Below are 26,811 nucleotides of genomic sequence, written 5' to 3'. Positions count from 1 at the left end.
TTTAATATTTGGATAAATACAAGCATCACTATTTTTTTATTTGTTGAATTGTTGTACATCACTGTCACACATTTTCCTACATATCTATTGATTGGAGATGCTGCACCACTGGTGGAAAAAAATATAAAAAATGTGTTTTTCTAATATCAACAACCTGTTAACTGAAGCTACTGAACAGAATTGGGGCCAGCTAGGAGAAAAAATATTGAGTTTGAGAAAAAAGTCGAAATTATGAGAATAAAGTAAACTTTTTGTGTTCAGTAAAGTTGAAATGATATCCACAGATTGATTGTTTCCGTGTCAATAAGTCATCAGAGGAAGACTGAAGCTACAACCTGATTTTCATCAAAATGAGCAATAACCACAATATTTAAAGGTGTAGTAGGACTAAAAATACCCCAACACATAAATGAGCTGTTCTTGGTCGTGTGTAACTACAACTATTGTTTTGGGGAGATCTGCTTATATGTAATTTATGTGAATGTTTTAGAAATATATTAGACGTATTAAGGAAAATCAGGTTGTAGCTTGCAATCTACTTTACCCAACTCAAACAAATTACTTTAAAAAAAATATTATGGAAAGTGCCTGTAACAAAAGTATGCAACAAGTTTACAAAAACTTTAAAATGTTCTATAATGTACTTTTGTAACAGAACTATGATAGAAATATGTGTAAGGCATCCCCAAAATTTGGACTCATGACACTGAATCCCCCTGGCACTGACATCTCTCCACTACTGTATGTCTAAAGGTCCTGTGTGTAAAAACCATCAATGGAATTTTATTTTAATTTCCACAATGAAACCATGAGAGATATAACAGAAAAAAGGGGAACATCTCCATATTTAACAAGTTGACACAGCATTTTCTGCCATATCTGTATGAAAAATTATTTAAACAATCAATCGATTATCAAAACAGTTGGTGGTTACTTTTCTTCAATCGACAAATTGTTCAAGTGACTAATCATTGCAGCTCTAATAGTTGCAATTCTCCATAAAACGGACAGAAGATAAAGCAACTTTGCGTGGTTGTAGTAGGGCGTGCCGGGACATTTCCACCATAAATTGATGCAGAAAAGGCACAATTTGGTGCAAAAATATCCACCAGAATGCAGGAACTCAGGTGTTTGACAACAACATTTAGGCGGAGCACCCCCAGACACTGAATGAATTGTGATGATTATGTTGTGTTTCTTCTGTTTTTCAGGGTGAAGCAGGCTCCAGCTGAAGGGGCCAAGTCCAACCCGTCCAAACGGCATCGAGACCGGTTGAACGGGGAGCTGGAGCGGTTGGCCAGCCTGCTGCCTTTCCCCGAGGAGGTCACCGCCAGTCTGGACAAACTGTCCATCCTTCGCCTGAGTGTGAGCTACCTGCGAGCCAAGAACTTCTTCTCTGGTGAGTTTACTGCTCAAGAAAATGTGAAATTGAATCATTATTGCTTGGCATAAAACAGGAATGGTTCTTAGTGTCACAAAGCCGGAACACTGCTCATTTACGATGTCTAACATCATGCTATGTTTGGTATCAGATTGACTCTTTTTGCATAAGAGCAGTCACATGGAAGCATTGATCATGTCTGTCACATAAACCTGTTTTCCAATTAGTGCCACAGTTTTAGGAAATCCTCTTGTGTGCCATGAAACTCAGAGAAGATCAATGTGAAATTAATGAGCTCCTGAATGAGTCGAGCACAGAGAGGTCTGCAACATGCTTAGCTTAGCTCGCTGAGAGAAGTGGGAAACTGCTAGCCTAGCTAGACTTACAGATTCTGTTCCAGTTCTTCGTAAACTTGTGGGCCTTTCAGCCTTATGAGATGACAGACTGGGATTCAAGGCTCTGGCTTGCTACATAAACATGAACTTGAGTTGGCTGCAGCCATGAGCCTTTGGGTCCAGAAAGATAAACTATTGGCAACATCTTGGATTTATTGTCCCGATTATTCCCTTTTTTGGGGGATGTCTGTCTCCCTTTTAGCATTTCTTTGCAGTGTAGGTTATTGTCAATGCTGGAATAGCAACTTTTCTGAAGGATTTTCCACATTGAATCAGAATTTCACCATCTGTAAGGAAGTGTGTCCACATCTGCATTTGTGGGTATTTGGGTTATTTGTTTAAAGGCCTGACAACAAAGCCAAGAGAAGGTGCCAAAGTCTATCAGACCACTAGAATTACAATATTCTAAAAGGTTATTATGGCTGAAAATAATAGAAGGGCACTTGGAAAGGGCAGATTTGAGCCATGTCTTATCTTGAAATGTTTCTTTCCACCTTGAGATCAGCCAGCTCACTGATTGACGGATGGAAAAGAACAGCAGTTTCCTCTCTCTTACAGTCTATAAACCAGCCCAGACTTGGACTAATCTCTCAACCGAACACACAGGGATGGAATCAAAATTGATCAAATAAAGACTTCCCCAAAATGTTTCTTTTCAGCAGCTCTGTAGCATCATAACAGAGTTGTGTGTTTGGGTGCTAAATTCAGACAGCAGGGAACAGTTTAAAGCGAGCGGCTGCTCCTAAATGCCCTCAGTTATTGCTTTGGGTCCCTCCGACCATTACCAGAATGTCACAACAAGCTGAGCTGCTCTGTATTTGTGCTGGATGTGTTTCCCCACATCTCACGGCTCATCTCATCAAACCAGAGACCACCACAGCAAGAGAAGAGCAACCAGCCACCGCCTTATTCAGATGATTTCATCCCAGGGAAAGGCCCTCAATATTTCATTGAGAGCCGTGTCTATGTATGTGTGTGTGACATCACATATTCGAGGATAAGGAGCTTTTAAAACTGTATGCCAAAGCATAGAAAAGGAGTTGCATGCCATGGATGGATGTGTACAGTCTTCTCTACTATGCAGAGTGAAGACATTGTTATTTTAGGCGGCGATCTTTCAAAGAGAATGCTGCAATGCGGCCGACGGATGCTCTTGAAGCATGAATAATTAAGAGAAACCCTGGAGTTTAAAGAATTTATGAAATGGAGGCAGGGCAATGTTTGTTTAAGGCAGCGGCTTTTTGAGATGGCTGTTTGGGGTGAGACGGACAGGATACAGCACCGGCGATATGAGTGTGGTTTTGGGCGGAAATGTGTGTTATTTATTCATTGTGTGTGTGTGTGTGTGTGTGTGTAAGCTGCTTGGTTCATATGTTGTGCACATATCTAAGCTTTGGATGCCCCTGAAGAAACCTTCAAGAAAGAAGCCTTCTGTGCTTCTGAAACGTTCTTTTCTTCTGACTAATTTCTATTATTATCCTTTAAGAGCTATCAAGCTGTTTATTATTCCCACTCCATAACATATGGAAGTATTCGCTGGCCACTCGGCCTGTCAGTGTGAATTATTGATAATGGATTTCAGTACCAATAGGTCAAAGTGTAGCCTATAGACGAGCCCTCTTGTCTAACTGCATTAGCCTACTTCCTGGACAGTCTCTAAGTAATTAACGAGCTCAGGGCTCTTACAGTAAGAAAGCAGCTCCACAGAGAGAGAAAGCTCCGGGGCCCCCGAGGGCCCATTGCTCTGCGGTCAGCCATAATTGTTGTATGTAAACAGCGTGAATCCTGCTCATCAGAGGCTTCTGAGAGTGGGTGGTCTGCACAGCCATGATTAGTTCTCATTCTGGGAGTGCTGCCATTGTTTCAACCCTGGCCTCTGTTTGAGTGGACATACAGTAGGTTGTGATTTACCCTGCCTTGCACAAGGCACGGCCAAAATGAAGCAAGGAGGCAGAACCTTGGTAACAAACCCCTAATGTCCCCCGGTTGATTCTGATCGTAGGACCTTTTTGCATCCAACAGCCCTCTATCCCTCCACATTTACAGTCTGCCACTAAATTTTACACTTATCATAATAGCAAAAAAGCCAAAAAATGCTTATATTTCATACTAGGTTTCTACTAGATCATGGTAAGCCCCATCCACTCTGATTGCTCAGTGTTTTGGAGTCTTTGCTCTCGTCGTCTCTGTACAACCGTCATTACAACCAAATTATAACAGAGTATCGAAGAACTTACTGCAAACAGTCAACACTAAAAGTTACATGCAAAAAACAAAACTCTCAAACATCTTCTGGCAGGAAAATTGTGGAGTAATGAGCAGCAGGGACAACCAAGATTACAGGTTTTCGAAATCTAAGCATGTAGCTACGACACTGTAGCTGCACTTTCTGCAATGAAACAGTTCCAGTGGGAAAATTATCAGAAACTGGTGAGAAATGATCAACATCTGAAACCATGATTGCAGGTTTGAGGTGTAGCAGTGTATGCAATGTAAACACTACAGTAGGGGGGCAAAACGGAGCTTTTTTTCTAACAGGGATAATGTTTAGATACCTTTACCACACGTCTATGACATTGTCACATTATATATATATATATATATAAAGCCGGGCCCCTATTAATGACCGGCCTCATTTAGTAACCGGGTGTAAAAACAATTTTTAGTAAATAAAAGCTGGCCTCTTTACCGGTGTTATGTCAAAGTCTGTCCGTCCAAACTGATTTTTTATTAATAGAAGCCCCGGCTACTATTTGAGGAAATACGGTATATATATGGTATACTGTGCATATATATATATATATATATATATATATATATATATATATATATATATATATATATATATATATATATATATGGTATACCATATATAATTAACAGTAAATAAGTAAACCATTTTAAAGATCCCAAACACCCAGATAACAGCTTTTTTTCTACCTGTTGTGGTTGAGAAGAAGCCAAATGGTTACAGTGTATGGTCTGTGGAACCTTTTTGCATGCCACAGCCTTCTCTCTTTTTTTATTTTTCATAAAGGCAAAAAAGCAACAACAAAAAACATCATATGGGCATGAGAGGCCCTGAAAGAGCTTTTATTCTTGGGCCACCAGGATCCTAAACTAGGTCACTGCCTTCTTCTGATGACACCCCAATCCCCAAATCATACACATATATTTTACTATTCCTTTTCCATTTAAACTCTTTTAATGCACAAATTGAAGGAACTTGCAGGATTGAATTTCACTGTAATTGCACCTTGAGATTGTGATTGAATTAAACTTCCTGATTGAATGTTTAGAAGAATAATTTAGCACTAATTGAGGCTCACAATGAAGTATTAAAATGCATTAGAATTAATTTGTACTGTGGAGAGTTAGGGTTTTCCTCCTGGATTAAGTCTTTTCAGGTTTGTTTGAAGTTTGTTGTGCCCAAACAGTCCCAGTCATGGCTGTGCGTGTAACTGAATATGTTGCAGGAGTTGAACAAAGCCCCGGCAGAGCCACGTTAATCTGCCTGACAGTATTATCCAGCCCAGCTGCTATCTTTGTTATTGTCAGGAGCTACAATGGGCTCGTCCCTCTCAGCCAGTCTGAGGAGAGGGGTGTTAACTCTCCTAAAACCGATAACGCTAGGATCACCCCACTCTGGGTGTGAGGCAGCTCTCAGCCATAAGAACCATCTTCACAGCTGTTGTCTGCCGTTTGGATCATTTATGCTTCATGCGTGACAACAGAGCTGCAGAAGCTGGCGAGCTGAATATGGAAATTTGTCTGTGAGTCATTTTGTGTCCCTGGAGGTGCTGCATCTCCTGGTTTTAAGGCTGACTGTTTTTCCTCTGACGTGCAACTGTCAACAGCAACATATCCTGCAAGATTTACACTTTGGGCTGAAAGCTTTACACCCCATTACTGGGAGAGTTCTGCACTGAAAGGTCACATGCAGCGTTTCCAGCAGGGTTGGTATTGTAGCAGATAATTCAGTGTGGAGAATCACTGACATGCTTGTTAGCATTAGTCTGCTCTCTCCTCTTTATCCACATGTGGGGTCAGTGAGCCAGTTGGTGTCAGACTCTGCTGCAGAGAGCTGTAGCTCAACCTTGAGTGGACATGTATAACATTACGTTTGGATATTTCATTTTCTAATTATCTGGAAGATACCCTGATCTTCCCTCTCTTCCCTCTGTCTGTCTGTCTGATTGTCTGTCTATCTATCTATCTATCTATCTATCTATCTATCTATCTATCTATCTATCTGTCTGTCTGTCTGTCTGTCTGTCTGTCTGTCTGTCTGTCTGTCTGTCTGTCTGTCTGTCTGTCTGTCTGTCTGTCTACCTACCTACCTACCTACCTACCTACCTATCTATCTATCTATCTATCTATCTATCTATCTATCTATCTATAGTTTATATGTTGTGATTATATCACAGCTAAGGGGCTTAGTTTCGTGTGAGTGAGCTGTTGCTTTTATTGCTTTTATTTTGGCAAAGTCATCAAGACATCCCAGTTATACCTCTTTTTAAAAATTAATTATAATAATGTTTTTTTTAAAATAAAATATGCCCTACTGGCCTGGCCACCTGCAAATACCGAGGCAATTGCTATGAAACATATGATACTTATCGACAAAAACGCTAATTAAAACAAATAACAAAAAAAATAAAACTACGTTGGTTAGTTTTTCTACTGTTCCAACAATCACCAAATCTTATTGGTTTAAAATAAACCCTTAATTAACACCTTTGCAAGTTTTATTTTGGTTCTGCAGTTTTTTCATGACACAGTGGAGTCTGGTGTGTTTAGGAAATGCAATATAGCTGATGTTTCCAGTCAAACAGTGACTGAATTTCACTCTTTAACAAAAAGGTCGATCACTGTAGGGATCCTTTGTATTATTAGGATTGCTGATTGGCGATTTATGTGCTGCACTCTGCTGATGTTAGCTCCAAAGGTCTGAAACAAATCTTCTAACCTCGCCAGATTATAAATCTCACTATCACACATGAACTAGACACAACCTTTTACAGTTTTTCCCAGTTGCTTTGGTTCATTTCTCACATCACTATTAACATTTGCACAACAACCTCCACAACATTTAGTCATTTGTGCTCATTATAGTAGCAGTTTCTCATTCCATACAACAAATTACAAATGTTTTTGGACATGCATCAATTGCTTTCATACAACTCTCTGCTGTTTTATAACTTTATTATTTGCTTATGTCATGTCAGTCAAAGATAACAATACTTGTGAATGCTGAATAGTCATTCCATACAAAACTTCATGTCTTAGCTTGAGTCATTACATACAAAAATGTTGAACTAGTTGTCAAAATGTGTCAAGCAAATTGTATACATTTTTTATTTTTTCTCCTAAAAATGTCCTAAATTAAACAATTTCTCTCAGTTGAATCTCAGCTTTCACTGATGAGAAGGGGTGTGTGAAGCATTAGTTGCAACCAATGATGAGCCACTTCTCTACTATCACTCAGAGCTGAATCCCATAACCCCCCACTTTACAAGCACATATGAACCAAGCAGGACATATTGTGGACCATTTCTACAATACTGTGACACAGAAATGGAAGGTCAGCCTCGTGTAAGAGGGGTGAGGATGCAGGGAGGAAGGGGATGACATGTGATGACATCACAGCAGAAACCACTCAAGGAGATACTTTCTTCGCTGCATTGCAAAAGATGATATTGTTTGTGATGTAGAGGAAACTATGTGGCCAGACAGAGAAGAATGTCTGGATGTGCATGAATGATTTTCAGTATTATGTATGTTGTATGTTCATTTCCAATATGTACTGCAATATTGTTTACAGTTGTGCACAGTTCTTCCAAAAGGGGATTTATGTTTGTTGTAAATAAGGGTGTATTTTTTCACACACTAAATACAGCAATGTGTAACTTTACTGTACTTTTCAAATGGCTGTGCAAATAGTATATAGTGCTGTCTTGAGCTTTTTAAGGTAATGTCACCAAGATCTGACTTTTTTGCATTGGAAAACATTTACAGAGTAAACTGTCATAATGAAAACATGACAGAGACATTTGACTATCTTGTTTATAAACATGGTGTCAGGACTTTTCATCTTGATGACACTGACACTTTCATTGACATGAATACTTGCTTTTGAGGAATGAGCTATCCATTTTGCAGTTTGTACTAATTGTTTTGAGAAAGGCATTAACTGTTGTGAAAATGTAAATAGTGATGTGAGAAATGCACCAAAGCGACTGAGAAAAACTGTAATCATGATAAACTTGAAATGCAGAAAACTAGCCTGAAAATGAAGAAAAACTGAAACAGTTGCACTAGTCTATGGAGCAGAGCCGTGAAGTTGTCTGACTCTGGTCAGAGCTGTGGCCAGGACTTAGCAAAGGGTCAATTAAGTTTGTCTCTAAATTCAGGCACTGAACAAATGTCTTCACCACTCATTGAAAGTACATACACTGCAGAAATGTCTTCTTTCTCTTCTTCTGTAAATGGTCTCTTCTGCTGAAAGCTGCTTCAACAAGGGTCTCATCATGTTTTGCATAAATTTGTGTATATCCTATAAGACTTTCCATCCACTCTCTGCACTGGCCACAAACAATTTGTTTTTCACTTTCATTTTGTCTGTAGTGTGAAAGTAAAAGAAATTGAAGTAGTAAATATCCCCCAGCACTGAAAGCATGGCCTACAGTACGCCTTTACTGTTGTCTCTGAATTGTTAATTCCAGCTGATGAGCAGTTGTTCTGCACAGTGAGAGAATGGGTACAGTGTTTACATTGAAAAAACCCTGATGAGATCCTGGATGACACAACTAAGCCAATAAGGGCTCTGCTGGGTTTCTTGGAAGAGTCATCATTGCCTGCAGCCAAACGCCTTGATTGTCCCTTTTCCTTTTCCTGGCTGCCCTCATTCACACCCGATCCCTTCTTCATCTTCTCTTGTTTTTCTGGAAACGTTGCCTGAATTTTTTCGAAGCAGGCTGCAAGAATCAAACCTGGCGTCACGTGACCACTGTTGCATAACCAGCTCTCTGCTCGCTGCATGTCAGATGGTTACTGTGCTGCTCAGAGCTTCACAGAACACTGTAGTTCTTAGATCACAGTTTAAACATGCAGCACTATAGAATTATCATTAATCCTGTGATTTTTGTTGTTGTTATCGCAGCATGCCTGTTGTTAAAGTGAACTGCAGCTCTATTGTAAATATAGATGGAGATTAGAAGAAATAATCCCTGTAACTGCAGAGTGATTCTCTGCACTGTTGTTTGCTGTTTGTTAGCGCTGCAGGCTGCTGTGGGACGATTCAACAGTTGATTCAGATTCTGACAGAATCTCAATGAAAAGTATGTTGAATACTTTAATAAGGGTACAACTTTTTTTTACTGATTTACACTATGGGTTTGATGTCCACATACATTATTAGGTTGTAGTAGTGAATCCTGCAGGAGATCGAAGTTCAGCACAGTTTATATCAAAGCTGCACTAATATTTGTAGCTGAATATATATAAAGAAGTGTGCTTAATGTGAAAGATGTCTCTCGTATAGTGGCAAACCACGCCCGGTGGAAATGGTCCCATTGATTAGAGTCACATCGATCAGTAATGGTGACCGCGGCGCAGCCGTTCCGCGCCCCGTGGACATCAGGCTTTACGAACTATCCAGGTTTGATTTAACTCTGTGAAATGCTGTTTCGAAATGCTTGACGATCACTTTTATAATCATTCAGTTAACACTGTGATCACAAATAAATGTTTTAGGCACCTAAAACATTTAACCAAACTAGTTGGTTAAGTTTAGGAAAACAGATAAAAAAGTTTGTGTTACAATAACTACTTCTGAACATAACTACTAGACAAAGTTGAACATGACATAAAACATGACACATTTACAAAGAGAAATTCATTTACAGGTTCATTTATTTAATCTTTATTTAATCTCAAGAAATCATTGAGGGCAAGCCCTCATTTTCAATTATGTTGAGGGTACAATTACAACAAACCATAAAAACATACAAAGAAGTTAAGAACAAAACAAACAAAAAATCTGGCAAAAGTCAACAACAGTTGAAACAGTTACATTCAGTAGAGTAGTATGTAATCATGGTTTTAAAATGTCCTGTAGGTATAATTGTGTTAAATGTTCCAAGTGTGTGCACCCAATCTAAACGACAGAAGAGGTCGTGTGTCAGTACCAAAAATTACGACCATATGTACATATCGCAGCTCGAGCTTCATGGCTCGCGGTACAGCGGCGCGTTCTAAAAATAGCACACACGTCACACACTATGGGTTGTTAAAAGGCTGCAGTTTCTGTGGATTTATGTTATAAAACCACTGACCTATAGGTTTAGGGCAAAAAACTTCCTGGTAAGGCATTCTAAAAGACTGTTTCAACAAGAAATAAATTTACATAAATGCCTGAAGTGAAGTAGTTAAAAGGGTCATGTGACCACCGCAAGTTACATTAAAAAAAAGCGTTCAAAAACAGGACTCACCTAACTTACGTAAACAACGTAACTTAAGTTAAAAAGCATCTACTTTTGTTTTCCCCATCCACCACCGCGGAAATCTGCCTTTTAAACTACTACTACGTCAGCAAGATGGCGCCGGACACATTGCAGCCGACACTGAAATATGTAAATATAGCTTTTTTTTTTAGCTGCCTGTTTTTCACAGCCTATACTGACGTTTTTAAGGGGATAACAGGCTGTAAAACAACTTAATGTTGCTCTGTGTCTGCTGGATATTAATATCATATGAATTTAATTAAGTAATTGCTGTGCTAACATGGCCCCTAAAATCAGTTATTGTAGCATTGGGGAGGTTTTTTTTTTCCATCCCTGCAAAGCAGCTTGAGCATATTTTAATTTTTAACAGAGTCAATTTTAGGAGCAAGAGTTTTAAACAGCAGTTCTACCTAAATTTTAACATTTGTTAGCAGCATAAAGTTGTAATGTTAGTCAAGAAAAATGTGAGGAGAGAAAAAGACTAATGTTCCTATTAAATCTAAATGGACATTTTTATTATCCTATTCTTTCCTCAACTCTTACATATTTTACATATATAACATTTTTCTATGTTTTTTGATAAATGATTGATGCTTATTTTCTTCTTCCTGAAAATATTAGTCCCCCAATCGACCACACTGCACGTTTTATTCTTTTGTTTTATACGGCCTGTCAGCAGCACTAGAGGAGAAATTAATTTTTTACAAGTTTCCATACGGTGGACCATTATATCTATTGTAAAAGGACCGGCTTAAAATGTCTTCCATTAATAGAGAGACGGCAAACATGGACCTGCTCAGCACACGCATTATGCAACTCCCGCTGGATCAGGACATGAATATAGAAAATAAATTATGTAAAACACTGTTCTGATCCAAGGAGAACGTGGCTTTGTTGTTCACTTTGTTGAACACGGTCACTGTGGACGAATCTAATAGAAAACACACTAAAGAGGCAGCATGTTTCCCTTCACTCGACTGTTTTGTCAGAAGGGTTTTGGGGAAGTACTGAATGTCAATCAATTCAAGTTAATTTGCACATGAGCATGTTGCTACAGGCCTCATGTCTGACAGAAACCAGGCCAAATAACTCAGTTTTAATGAAATTAATGTGCATACATCGCTGCAGTGACACGGCACGCATAGAACTGGCACACAGCTGGAAAACTCTGCGGTCTGACATCGTTTCTATAGCATGAAGCTGCTGCTGCTGCTGCTGCTGCTGCTGCGGCTGCTGCTGTTGCTGCTGCAGGAGTGGTTATGTAAGCTGTTGTGAAAGTCTTGTGACATGTCATGATACCTATCTCTGTTTTGGTCTAAACGAGCGCGCTGATTTGTTATTTGGAATGCCACCGCCCCCTCCCCCTCCTTCCTGTAGATTATCTATCTGCACACAATTGAAAGGCAGAGCTAAATGGGCTACATGATCAGCAGTGGGTCATCCCTTCATGACGACCCTGCCTGCCTCCCTCCCTCCCTCGCTCTGCCCGTCCTTCTCTCCGTCCTTCCCCTACAGGGCTTAACCCCCATCCCCCCAGCTCCACTGATCACGATACAACACAGCGAGGAATGCAGGCCACCAAAGGGAAAACCTGGTAATCAGGGGTGACACCCCCCCCCCCCCCCCCCCCCCCCCCCACGCTACCCCACCCAAATCCCATCCCTCCTCACCTCCTCCTCTTCCACCTCTCTGCATTGCTCCTCATAAGCAAATATGCAACCATGTGATCGAGAAACCTCGGGAGACACGAAAGCAGCAGAGGGTGCGTGCTTTCCCCCTGCATTAGTGACCGCGTGTTCATGTTCAGCCTCTATATGTGTGGCTGTGTGTATGTTGCGTGCATCCATGTGTATGTTAGTGGATGTGGGGGTGGTATGTGTGCATCGCGTGTTCATTTACTGCAGTGTTCAGAGGGTGAAGGAGTTGAAACGTTCTATATTTACTTGCTGCCATTCACACACTGCTAGAATAATTAACACACAAACACACTCACACACATACTGTATGCATGCAGTGTACTGTACTTTAAGAGTGTGTACGTGCTGACACACACATTCACTCTGCTGCTGTCCCTCCTGCAGAAATATAATCACTGCTGTGCAGAAGTGAAGTGGTGCTTATTGTTGAAGGTTGAACGTTGTGGCTTTTGTGATTTTGTTTTGTCACATGATAACAAATCTTTTATATGCTTAATGCAGATTAGGATCTTGTATTAGATACTGCATGAATTTAATACATTCTGATGCATTTTAAACTTATGATTGGTAACAGCACTACTGAACAGTGGTGAAGAAGTACAAGGGTTTTTTGCTTCCAATGGTCCAAAACATCCAAATTCCATGAGTGCAAAATTATTTGCATAAAATTATATGATACCAAAAGTAACAGCAGTCGTTATGCAGAATGGCCTGTGTGAAATGTTATTGCATTATAATTTATTCATGATTATGTTCATTACTTAAATGTTTCAGCTGATAAATGTGGAGCTTGTTTTAGTTACTTTATGTACTGCAGAGTAGTTTTATCTTCTCTCATGATTCTTTTGTTGGCTATTACTGTAAATACTAAATGTAGCAGAGTAAAAATACAATAATTGCATCTGAAATTAAATGGAAGTAGCAGACAATGTATTCAAGTAAAGTTTTTCCAGAAGTGATTTTAACTTGCTATCTAATGCAAATGATCATCAAGAAAACAACCTAACAGCACAAATAGGTAAAACATAAGTTTCCTTGTTGAATTCAGTTCTGTTTTGATTGTTCTGTTGATTGCTGCATGAGACAATATTGTAAAAAGAGAACACACACACACACACACACACACACACACACACACATGCTTGCACACTCACATTCAGCACGCCATTTGTCACCACTGATCTGCATCCAGAGTTGTTCCTCTGGTCCTGACCTGCACTTCCTGATTAGCTGCTAACATGTTAGTGTACAGATTAACACCTGAGTGCAGCGGAATGATTCAGAGAGCTGCGACTTTAGACTTCCTGATGAACGTGTGATGCTAAAAGAAGCTGATGCAGGTTACACTGTCGGGATTTTTCATTTATCATTTTTATTAAAACCATTTATCATTTTTTTAATCAATGCGTTTCTGGTGTGATGTTGTGATGTCTGAGAGACCCTTTTCAGAGATTTGTATATTTGTTATAAAATCAGTTCTTGGTACGCTTCAGCCTGGTTTTGAATCATGAGTTTACTTGGCTTTACTTTTTAAAAAAGGTCCTGCTACCCTATAGAATTTTGTTGGTACTTTACTCTCTCTGTATTGACACAAATTCAATTTGAATTGTAAAAAATTCAAGAGATCTTGTTAAGTGTTTTGTTTTGTTTTTATTTTGAAGGTGGGTCTAACGCGTTCTTCCCGTAGGCCTAACGCTTAGGAAATACATGCACCAGGAAAATAAGTGTAGGCTGAATGACAGCAGTGTGCTTTGTTCTCTTCCAGTAACATTAGCTAGCTATCCTCTCTAACAGGCAGTCGAACCTCACTCAGAAACTCCAGTAATGCTAACAGAGTGCTTGCGCTGTTATGGTTGTCATGACATCTCAATTGTTTGACGTCCTGGCAGTGTCCCATACACTCATCCCTGCCGCGAGAGAGCGTAAGACTGTTTGGTGGAGTCTCCCGCTGTGGTCCCTTCTACAGATTAAAAAAAATAAAACAATCCCCTATTCTGTAGCAGTGGACATACAATAGCAGTGAGCAGGCTACTAAATGAGTATAGCAGAAACCCTGTTGTTGTAAGAACATCTTGTTATTTGTCTAGAGCTTTCTTCATACCATATAAAGTAAAACTCCTTCCTTTTTCTCTCTCCCCTCACAAACCTGTCAGTCTGTCTAAAGGCCTATCTTAAAGACGCAATAAGTATAGGTATATTTCCACTTTGCATCAATGATACTGGATTGTTGATCATTAAATTGATATATTTATACAGGTCGCTAAACCTCTACTGGAAGACACTTTTAAAAGTTGGTGTTGAGCCCTTTCATGTAAGAGTTTCTTGTTTTAATTTTGTAAAGGGGAAAAACTGTGGACTTTATGTTGTACAGCCTACTTGAAATAAGTTATAATTTTTCAAATACAGGTATGCATTTTCAGAAAATATAATTATATTGTGGTTTTAGAAATGAAAAATGAGAGAAATCAGGATGTAGAGATACTGATCCAGTTCACTATTTGCTTTCTGCATCTGCATTTTTGTAAAAGAAGCAAAGACTAGAGCATAAACATTAATAATAGGAAAAAATGCATAGAATATATGTCAATACAGTACCTGTCAAAAGTTTGGACACACCTTCTCTTTCAGTGGTTTTCCTTATTTTTATTATATCTTCTCAATTGTAGATTCATATTAAAGACACCAAAACAATGATAAACGACAAACGAAAAAGTATTAAAGAAACCAGAATATGTTTTATATTTAGATCATTGTGCTTTGATGGCGGCTAGTTCGAAGAATCTTAAATACTGTGTCTACATGAGAAAGTCACTAGTGAAGAGGAGGATGAGCTCAGCAGACAGTAAACAGAGAGATGAAGTGTGATGTGTTTGGCCACAAATGACTCGTCGACCTCCTCAGCCGTGAAAGTAAAAGTAATTCAGTATTTCTCTCGTCGCCGCCCACGCTCTCAATCGGTCCTGGCACGGATCCAAAACAAACTGCAGCTCTTCCACCTCACTCCATATGTAACCAGAGCGGGCCGTGTGTGTGTGTGGGGCGTGTCCTCTAATCATCAGCATTAACACAGCAGAGTTAGAGGATGTCCAACACCACGGGTCCCTGTCCCCCCCCTCCTCCCCCCTGCTGCAGGCTTACGCTGGGTTAATGCTGTCCAAATATAGCTCTGTTTCATGATTCAGACTCCTGCTATTGTTGTCCCATGTGACCTGATAACAGAGACATGCAATGTGTGGTGTAAACAAACACGTTAATGCTGAGTACTATACGCACTGAACAGTCACTCACTGTGGAAAGGAACCAGTGACTTATAGATATTGTGTTATATTTCAGTTTATAGTTTTGATTAGTTGATTAAGTAATGATATTGCATAAAACCACGGCAAATACTAACTCTTTGTAAAGCTGCAGCGAGAGCTTGTAAGAGCTTACTCAAGTCTGCACAACTACATCGCTCTAAAAATAATTGACTGAAGAGAAAGTGTTACTCTGTGTTGGTTTTTTTAAAAGCAGCTCTCTGGTGTTAAGTAACGCTTTATCCCGAAGCTGTCCTGTGATTGGTTGCAGACACTTTGTTAAGTCTCTTTTTGGCAGCGGCATGTGTTTGGGTTTTTTTTTGTTATCAAGGATAAACGGCAGCTCGTAACAACGGCCTGGAGAGACGCCAGGACGGCATGTAGGGATTGGGCAGGAAATTAAAGCAACACAAGCACAGAACATCCCCGCTAATCCCGTTGTAAATAGCATGATGGGACGATTTGAAAGTGGACAAATATTTGATAAATATTTGCAGTGAGCTAAATGTTTTTTGGGACTGAGCTTCCAGCAAACTAAAACCCTCTGTGAGATAAACCCGGCAGGTCTGGCTCTCTGTGGAGTGGTGTCAGTAAGCTTTATGCTGGAGGCTCCATGATGAAGGCCGGGACCGGAGCCAAACTGGCCTCTGGGTCACCGTCCCAGGACAGAACAATTTGTCTTTTTCAAAGTGTTAACAACTGGACTTCATTTGGTTTTGCAGGTCTGTGCAGTCATGTCTCCAAAAATTACATTTATTATGTAAATGCGACTTATTGGAAGTCACTTTGGACAAAAGCATCTGCCAAATGACATGTAATGTAATGTAATGTAATGTACATTTATATTCAAGGAAGAACCTAAAATCCTGCCTGGATTATGTTAATTTTACAATATTTTCCATCCAAAAAGTGCGGAGGGTTGACATTTAAAGTGCAGGAGTGACACCAGAGTATTCGGTTTTTGTCATGCATCCCATAAACCCAAGTATCTTGGTTCAGGTCATCGTAGAGCTGCATTCCAGACAACTCTGAACTTTCTGGCATCCGACTGGAAAAGGTTCAACGCCTCTCAAAGTTTGAGACTTAAAGTTGTAACCTTGGGGCAAATCCATCAATCTTGACTTCTTACCTGTTCTATTTTATTTATATACTGTATACAAGGAGGATGCTGAGTTAAATCAGCCCAGTACCCAGTAAAAGAGGCAAACAACAGATATGTTGATCTGAAATAGGTTTTTTGTCCAGTGACGAAGCAATGTGATGTCAAAAGCCACGCAGGTCCGTCATAGTTGGATGGCAGTTTGGTAGTTTTGTCTGGCAGTAGTGTTTTTAAAGCCTGCCCCTGTTCTTTTGACCTAATCATAACCATGTACTTTTGTTGCATAACCTGATCCAAAGTGTTTTTGCAGTGCTTTCAAAGTGATCGTCACATTAAAAACCCTTTTTGCAGTTGTCAAGTACACATGATGCATCATGTTTAGAGCAGGGGTCCTCACGTGTCACAGTGAGAACAGGTTGCAGCAGTTTGAAAAGTTTCTGGTTAAAAATGTAGAGATACAATGTATCTGTAGTTTGCAGGAACATAAAATTTCAACATTGTTTCTTCCGCTCATTATGGTAAGCCATGTTTTTATTTTGGTTGGAAATCTTAAAGTTCAACTGGGAAACCCTGACATCTGGCAGGAAATCGTTGTTTTGGTTAGATTTCAGTAAGAGCATGCTTTAAGTCAACATATTCTTTATTTAACCAAGATCCACATTTTACTATTTAAAAAATCTAAAAGATATTGTTAACTGGATGAAACCAGACTCTCTAACAATTGACATGTGGCTACAGAAGCTGAAGCAAGTTCACATGATGGAATACATGACTGCCATGCTACAGTTTAAAATGCATACCTTTAAGAGGCAATGGGTACGAGTTACTGAATATCTGTACCCTCACCACCTAAACTTTTAGGATTTTAATATTTTTTTCTTTTCAAGTTTTACCTATTAAATCTGCAAACATCTGTATAACCAATGAAGCCTTAAGATTGTAACTATGATGAGTGGAGCCCATCTTGTGTTGTAATGTTTATTGCCTGTTCATTTCCAAATGAAGGTAATAAAGTTGAAAAAAAAAAATCTAAAAGATGAGGGTAGTTATTGAAGCTCAAAATTCTTTGTTGTGTTATATTAATGGTGCCAGCTTTATGGGCTGGACTGTTGTGAGCGCTCCAAATGCTAACGGAGAACAAATGATGCATTGGCAAAGATTTCCAGGTGGAACTTGGACTTTTGAACTGATGTTCTGTAAGTGTCGAGATGTAGAAACATAGAATTTGCCTGTCGCAGCAAGCTAAACACTTCACAAGCAAAAACTCTTTTAGTTTTCTCATGAAATGTTGGTCCCATGATTAAGTATAAATTATTGTGGATTAGACTGCACCTTTCTGCAGAGTCTGGTGCATATTATAATAAACCTCTTGGTTCCAGCTGCATCACCACTTTCTAAAGACACCATGCAATAAAAACATGTCTCCAGAGGCAGCTGAAGTATGATGTCTGATTTTCAGGGTCACTGCCTGTTTGTCAGGCCCAATCTGTCAAATAGTGGAGCAGATATGTTAGCTGAGGGTCAGCATGGGGCCCAAAGAGAGGGAGACCAGCACTGTCTCCAGAAGAGTCCTCCTCTCCATCACTGCAACAATAACAGGTCACTTCATGTGAGGTGGAGTCTACAGTTCCCCTTGTTTCAGCAACTGTCAAGACTTTAAAGAAGAAAACATTTGATACTGAGAGCTGCATGTTTTGTCCTCTGTCATGGCTCCAACATGAGAGGTTTCAGAGAAAACCAATCAAGTTTAAGTAGAAAAATCAAACTTATCGTGCAAAACAAAGTGAATTAAGTAAGTTATGTTTTCAGAAATGTAGTGTATTATTTTATAGGGTTTTTCTTGTTTTTTTCTACATTAAGTGAAAATGCCATAAAAAAGTTAATTAATTTTATTACAAATATTTAAATATCCATTATATGGAAGTTGGAAGCTGTCAATTAATATGATGGGACATTTTCTGTTATGGTATTATTCAATGATAATAATTGTGTTTAAATTCAATCTGAATTTTTTTTTTTAAAGTACTCGTAAAAAAACGTCAGAAAGTAATTCTCAAGATATATACTGTATTTTTAAATACAGGTTGTTGTTTTTTTAAGAAATTATCTGTAAAATAACTTTTTTTACAGTATTTTGGCAACTTTCGCTGCCAGACTTTTTACTTTTTTTCAAGTTTTCTTTTTTTACTGTGTTATGTTTATGGTTTGTTGTCAGATCATTCTTGATCTCCATTATGCAGAGATAAGCATGTTTGGGGAAGCCAAGCTGTTCATCAGTTCAGTGAAACGCCTCTGGGTGAGGCGCTGTTACGCCACATGTATGTGAAGGCAGTGGGAATGTAAATTTTTCATTATGTACACTTGTGCCCACTGAAGCCTGATAACGAGATCTGCTCTTTGTCCTCCTCCTGGCCATTCAAGAGGCGTTGTGTTGGCCCACTTCTTCTGGCTGGCTTACGCCACTGACGCTGCTGCTGCGTACCTGAGCTCTCTGATGTTTCAAAGTACAAACACGGTGCAGCCACAACACACACACACACACACACATGCTGATGAAATGGAGTGCTCATTTGGAGAAGAAACACACATGAACAGAGAGCACTGTGCATGTTGGTGCACTATTTTTTATGTGATCGTAATACTGCAACCCTTCCCTCAGGAACATGATCAAGATATAATAACTTTTGTTTTCTAGAGAAGACAAAACTCTTTGATCTTGACCTTTAGTTATTAAAGCTGCAGCTGCAACCAAACTGAATGTCTCATAATGTTTCAGTGATTGATGGTGAGACTGTGAAAGTCTAAAGCAGCCAAATTACAGATACAACATAGTGCAATAAAGTTTTAGAGACTTATAATATGCCTGTTTGTGTACCTTAGTTAGTTTAAACATGTATTTCTGTCATAAAGCTGCTGCTTATTACGTCAGAGTTGCGCAAATATTTTTATTATAATCGCAAGAAAAGCTTTTGACTTAATGATCATTAAATAATTTGTGATTTTGTGATCAAGACACAAAACCAGATCTGCTGACCCCTCACTAGCACACAGTTTACTCTTCATGTGTTGTGTTTTTTTTTTTTACAAAAACAATTAATTAATTTGCACAGCCAAATATACATAATTCAACTGCTACTGTGGAAAAAAAATTTCTAGCATTCAAAGAGCAACTGCCGCTGGGCTTTTATGACACAAAATATGGTATAATAGGTTTTACTAAAGAACAACCTTTACATTGTTTTATGTTTTTGTCATGCAATCTTTTTTTCTATCTTTTTCATTTAATGAGGGAGGCATCTTGATAAGCCTTTTTTGAGTTATAACCTCTCCTGCACAATATTGAAACTTTTTCTTGATTTCTTTATCTTCCATATACATTTATATGTGCAAATACACTAAACTATTTTTTTGTTTAGCATTTGGGCAGCAAAGTGCATTTTCTCAGTTCTCAATGTTCAAATGCTCAAACACCTACAGCACCCAACAGTGCAAAACTCCAAAATGATATATTTGCAATATTTATTGAGGAACAGCAAATTTTAACATTTCAGAAGCTGAAACCAGCAAACATTTTTCTTTTTGCTTGATACATTTATTATTAATATGGTTAATTGATTTCAGTTTCAGCACTTGTCTTGCATATAATCAGGGAGGCAGAGAGCAAACAAAGGGAGAGTGCAACAACAAAGAAACCTGGCTGTAATTAAACTGTGAATATTGTCATGACATTATATACAAAGCAACCAGAAGGTTATGAGTATACCATATTTATATATTCTTTGTTTTCCAAGCATCCTTGGAGCCATTTCATCAACATTTTTAGCATGTTGTGAACAGCTCCTGTGTCTCTTTGTGGAACAGATCGGCACACTCTGACATATCCAGCATATGTGATGCTTTTCTCACGCCATCTCCTTGCTGATACGTTAGATTATGTCACACATTGTTCTCAGCGGCCCTCGAGAAGTCGATCTAAGGTGTCCGTATGGGAACAGGGTCAGGGGTGTCCAACCAAAGCTGTGCCTCGTGTGAAGGTCCAGTCCACCTCAGACTCCCCACACAAAGCCCATATGCTCTCCAGTGTCTGTGCTGACACTCCTCACAGCGCCCCGCCCCTCAGATGGACTCCTAGTTTAACCCCCTTTGCAGACAACAAAAGATCTGACCCAGAACTCAGTCACCCAATCATGTCATACATCACCCTCAGGGTCAGAGGTCATCACGGGTCGCAGCACGGTGCTCCTGCAGGGGTCAGAGATTAATGTGGCTGACCACTGCTCTCTTTCTCATGACATCACCGCCGCTCATTGTCTCACGTTAAAGAAATAACAATTAATTATGATGAAATCAGCTGCAGCTAACAGTTCATTATCGTTAATCAACTGATAATCTGTTGTCAGCTGGAGACCAAAGTGATTTCATCATCATTGTTTTTTATTCTGACCAACAGTCCCCAAAGAGAGCAGCAGATTATCACAGCAGAGAAACTGAATTAAGCAGGTATTCAAAGAGTAGACATAATTTAGCTGCAACTAATACAACATATAATTAATTAAATGCACTGAGTTGGCATCTTATCAGAAATCATGCTAATGTGTTACTAAATAGTTTACCTTTTTACTTTGTGGTGACAGGTAATTGAGTAATCTTTGACAGTCATCGACCACTGAGCCCAGCAACGTGATTTAAAAACCCCGCCCCATCCACACCCACAACTGGTTGTGTGTTTATTTAGTGCTTTAAAAGTAATAACTTTAAAAAAAATAAAAAAATAATTTAATGCTGCACAGACTGATTTCAGAAGTGCAACACTCAGGCTGTCACATCAGTGGATCAAGTAGAAGTGGATAAATAGAAGATAATTAATTTAAACTAATAAAAACCTCGAAGAACCCACTTATTTTTACCCTCTATGTAATGCATTCTTTCTGATAAAAGAATGAATAAGATGATGATGATTCTTATTAGTGGATATTGAAGCCCCTGTTGTGGGTTTTGTGTGCCAGCATAATGTTTCACTGTGGACGTCTTCATATGCCAATTATCACCCAACCCTCAATGGCATTTTGAGTGTCTGCAGTGTCTTTTGTATTTCAAGCTTGGTTTTGTTTATTATTTAAAGCTTCCATGAATATTGTTTATGATGCACTTATGTGCATTGTTGTGGCCTAACAAGTAGAAATTGCTATTTTGAAACCTGCACACGTTTGTCTTCTTTTTTAATCGTCAGATTTGGTAAACGGTGTAAAAAGAGTGCTGTCATGTGTTCCACATGGTCTGTGTGTTTATTTACCAGAGAACACAGAGGATGATCCGACGTTCAGGGATTTATTCCAAGAAGAAGCTTTCCTGAGTTATCTGGAATCCCCTTCAACACACACTGATGTAACTGTACATTAGATTTCTCTGAACAATTTTCCAGATAATTCAGAAAACCTGTTTCCTGGGACACATCCAGGCTTTGAATAGTTTCTCTTGTGTGAAATGCTGGTAGAAAAGCAAACAGGTCAAGAGATCATACACACAGACTCAACTATTTCCCAAACATATCAAGAGAGTGAATAAAGAAGTTCTCTTTTTCTTACTCTTCTGATCTCTTAGTAAGGAACTGATTAGATGATTTCAGTTAGTAAGAATGTCCTTAAAACAGCTTTAACAGAAAAATTTAAGACATTAACATCCAATTCTCCTGTCCTTATTTCTGCATGCAGTCTGCAGCAATAGTGTCATGTCATCTCCAGCCTTGTGGCTGCGTTTGCATCCTTGGATGCATGCTGGTGGAACACGTGACACACAGCAGCTGCTGAAGATTGCTCTGCAGTGCCACTAGTGGTCAGAGACCCTAGGATGCAGGAGGCTCGTACTGAGAAAGTCACTGCTGCCAAACTCAATGCTGTGCAACGCGCAGAGTTTTCCCTTTCATTTAAACTGTTCTATACTTCATAGGGCTTGACCGATGTGGGGTTTTTGAGGCTCATAATGATTTTAAAGGGTTAAAAATTCACATCATTTTTGAGCTGGAACTTATCCCACATTGCCATCACTGGGCCTCATTCATGAAACTTTAGTAGATTTGTGCGTAGATTTGCACATAAAAGCCTACGCTACTAAAAACCTACTCCGGATTCATGAACGCCGTGGGAAACTCAGATCTGATCGTAAACACGTGTGTATGATCATGAATGCCAATCCATCGTAAGGTGGCAGCGCGCTCCCGGTAATCAGCAATTAGCATGAACCCCGCCCATGAATTGCTAATGACCACCATATAAGGAGGTGTGTAGAGGCATCCTGTCGACCTGTCAGTCATGGCACAAAGAAAAAAAGAACGAGAAAGAAAAAATAATTTTTCCGAAGCGGAGATTGAAATTATTTTGGGAGAAGTGGAGTCCAAAAAAAAATTTTATTTTCATCTGTTAGTAGTGGTGTGACAGCTCCTGTGGTGTCTGCGGGCTGTCCAGTGGGGTCATAAGCCACGGCGTCAGTGGGTAACCCCTATCCCCTATGGATATAGAAGGGTAAGTCCATATATGATGCGTACGTGTGTGCAGTCTATGGCACCGATAACACCTGGCATGTTTGCAACTGCACTGAACCCCTGCATTACTTCTGTCTGCCGTTGTGCGCCATATGGAAATTGGATATACTCTGGCATTAATTTAATGATACCTCTGAGAACTGCAGGCAGGATGCGGCTCATGGATGGTTGCGAAATGCCGGACCTGTCACCTATCTCCCGCTGGAACGTCCCTGTGGCTAGGAAGCCAAGCACAGATAGCACTTGTAGGTGTGCAGGGATGGCATGGCTGCGTTTTGTTGGCCTCGTCAGATTAGGCTCCATAATGTTGCATAAATGCAACAGAATTGGTCTCGGTAGTCTGAAACGACTAATCAATCTCCAAATAGTGCCTTGCTCCAAATCATGTAGAAGTGCAAGTTCAGCCATGGTTACCATTAACTAGGACTGAGGGCCTTTTATACTGTGGGAGGTTTAATTAGAATTGATCCAGATATGGTAATGGTTTACATCCTTTTTGTGATTTTATTATTAGCCTATATTTTTATTATCATCATTTAACATGTAGAAAATAACGCGTAATCTATTGAGTCAATTTACATAGATAATTCACAATTATGAGTTTAATCTGAATCTTAATCCCGCCAATTGCCAACTAATTTAACTAAATATGTTATATTTTTAATCGTTTGTCATGTTTATATCACATGTTTCAAAGGCATCTGCGTATTGTGTACATAACAGAACGCATTATGAATTAAAATTGTAATTTCCAACAGTGACGAGCATTATTTATATGCTTTTCTAAATTTACACAAGCACTACGTGTGGTCAGCAGCATGTGTAGATTTTGTTAGTAGCTACGAAAAGATCGGAGCTACTAAAATATTGATGAATGCGGAGATGCACGTAAATTTCCGTCTGCGAACGGTTTACACACAAATTCGTTCTGCTCACGTTTCATGAATGAGGCCCAGTGTCTCTAAATGATGAGTTGCCCCTCTGAGTCTTTAACCCACCAGCCTGATAACCACTTGACACGCCTTGAGCACCAGAGCTGGATGGATGGAGGGAGGGAAGAAAAAAAAGTTAGGATGTCACACTGGGAAAAAAGGAGAATCCCATTAGGATGAGAACAGCTGGGACCACTAGCCAATGAGGGACTGGATGGGGAGTGGGGGGGAGGAGCAGGGGGAGTGGTGACAGTGGATGGGAGAGAGAGGGGGAGCTGAGCTGAGCTGAGCTGAGCTGAGCCAGCAATAATGTGCAAATATAGTGACGCCTGAAGGAACCGTCACCTCGTCTCACTTGAATGTGGAAACAACGCATTTCTGGGAAAGATGACAATCTGTTCTCTATCAGCTCTGCTCTCTCATCTCATTTTGTTTGCTCCACAAAAGTAGATATTTGCGGTCAACTGGAAGAAATCTGACTTCCTCTGTCCTGGTGTCTTCATTTGATCAGTTAACTCTTGTGTGTTTTGTTGGCGCTTCCCTTGCTGTTTCGGTACTCAGACCTTGCTGCTCTATGTCTTAAAATAATAATCATTGAAAAATCTACCAGTTTGATTGCATTGAATATTTTTTTTTCTTTTCCTATTATTTTATTAAATCCCTTTGATTGAAAATGTTTAAAGTAGTAAACCATCCCCTTTGCCACAAACTAGGCTTGCACATTGGCTGAAGGTGAAATGATACAGACATTAGTATAAAGCATTAAATAACAGCATGTTTCATGTTTTACATGATGTTTGAACTACTGTATGCACAAGCAAATATATCCCTTTTGTTTGCAGAAACGGCAGACGTTTATGTTTGTGAACCTCAGAACTGTCATCAAAGTCGGTAACAGAGATCCAATAGTTATTTTGCGTTTGGGAGGAGAAGCTCTACATCAATAACAGATATATTGATATGATGATGCAATATACATTTTATCTAGGCATGTTTCATTCCCTGAGCAGAACAGAGAAGTGTATTTTTGTAGGCGTTACTGATTTATCCACTGTTTGTTCTCTTAATTTATTGATTGTTTGGTCTAAAAAAAATCTCAAATTGCCTTAGCATCTTAAAAATGTGTTGCATGTGCAAACATTCATAATAAAGTATTTTGTAATAATTCATAGTGCAGTAAATCAATGTGTATTTGAGGCATATAGTGTGCATAGTTTTTTTATATTGTATATGCTCCTTCATTTGCCTTTCTTTGCCTTTGGCAGTAACCCTTCCAAATTTTATATAGGACAAAGAGTGAAGCTGAAACTAATGTGGTACTAAAAATGTACACATTTATTATCAAAAGTATTACATATTCCCTTTTTGATCATATATTTATTTAGTTTGTGTCAGTGTTGAATAGATTTTTTCATTGTCCATGAAAGGCAAACAGATAGATATTTGTTCTCTTTAGTCAGTAAAAAGTGCATCACTATGCACAGTGTTGTGCAGCCTCAGAGCTTTATGTGTTTATGTGTTTTTCTTTTATCATGCATATCACTGTTATCATACAAATAATGATGTAAGCAAGTTAGACAAAATAAAAGGTCTGTATTTGGTGAATTAGACTTTCAGAATGCATGTGATGAATGTTTAATGAGCTGCATGCAGCAGTCTCCACATACTCAGCATAAGGCAGTGTGACAGTCACAGCAGTGCTCTGCAAACACAAGACTGAAGAACCTGTCTGCCTCTCTCCACCTCCACCTCCCTCCATCCCTCCCTCCCTGTCTGTCCCTCTATGCAGTCGCCCTGAATGGAGTGATTCCAGCTGGTGTGAGTGATGACGACAGCAAAGGAGTGGTGGAGAACAAGATTCCTGAAGGAGAACTGTTGCTGCAGGTCAGTATCAAAGCTGTATTAATGTATCTTAATGAACTCTTTAATTGCTTTAGGCTCATTATCTGTGTTTTCCAAACATCCAAACCACAGTGTTCAATATGTTCGATATGTTTTGGGGGCAGGTGATTGTTGATGGTCAGCTGCACTGATTCAGTTTGTGTGTCTGGACTGCTCTCGTGTTTTCTGACCAAGTGCCCAAAATCTATTTAGGCCAATGACAGCGGCTCAGAGGCTCAGGGCAGCTTACCACTCAATACGTCTGGCACTGTCTGCTGCGCCCTCATGAAACATTAGTGAACTGTTTACTGAAGCCAGTCTGCTGCTGGACTGCTGAGGGAAACTGGGCTGATCTAAATATGACCTGAAGAGCTCTTTGTTTGGGATAATTTGTTGCACAATGCTTTCTGCCTAAATATGGATTCCTTTGAATACAAATGTGATTTATCAAGGGTGAAGTCCTGGGCTGTGGTTAAATAGTTACTAAGATTCCTAACTGAGATAAATGATCTGGAAGTATGTGGTTGGCAGCCATGATAAGAGCTGGTCAAATTCTCTAAATGCTCAGAAAAGGTTTCATGCTTCCTGTCTTACCTCCTTTGGAAGAGGATACACTGGACCATCCTTTATGAAAGGAAATTATATTGAGGTCAAGGAAAAGTGTTTTGTAATATAATTTTTTGACAACAGCACAGTTTTTGCTATCTAAGCCACAGGCAGATGGATTCATTTTTAAGTATCATCACTGTCATCTGTCACTGTGTGCCAGACCATCTCACCCAACATCAATGTGGGACCTCAGTGATGCTGCAGCCAGGCTCAAAAATCAGTTTGAGAGCCTGAAACCAGAAGAGTGGAGGCTGTTATAGCCATAGTTTTAGAAAGAGATGTCCATATATAGATGTAATATAATGTGTCTGCATACTTTTGACCATAGAGTGGTGACGATGACTACTCATGCTCTGTTCTAGTGATGTTGCCGCTCAAAATACAATGAAATAAAAAAACATTTTTCTTGAACTATGAATACTTTGGCTGGTCATCAGAGCTAATCACCTATAAATAAATAACAAAACAGTGGACAATTA

At 39.3% G+C, this 26,811-nt stretch overlaps 1 protein-coding gene across 1 annotated transcript in view; it reads left to right on the top strand.

Moving 5' to 3' along the window:
• The window catches only part of LOC131979570 (aryl hydrocarbon receptor-like), a 44,274-nt gene that overhangs the window by 3,302 nt on the left and 14,161 nt on the right, over nt 1–26,811 (top strand). Inside the window, exons 2-3 of the mRNA XM_059343604.1 lie at nt 1,212–1,399; nt 25,632–25,726. Coding sequence (XP_059199587.1) covers nt 1,212–1,399; nt 25,632–25,726 — 283 coding nt within the window. The remainder of the gene's footprint in view (nt 1–1,211; nt 1,400–25,631; nt 25,727–26,811) is intronic.

Source organism: Centropristis striata, chromosome 10 (assembly GCF_030273125.1).
Source record: "Centropristis striata isolate RG_2023a ecotype Rhode Island chromosome 10, C.striata_1.0, whole genome shotgun sequence".
NCBI classification, from domain to species: domain Eukaryota; kingdom Metazoa; phylum Chordata; class Actinopteri; order Perciformes; family Serranidae; genus Centropristis; species Centropristis striata.
Note: the sequence above shows the minus strand (reverse complement) of the source record. Positions and strands in the feature narration are given on the sequence as shown.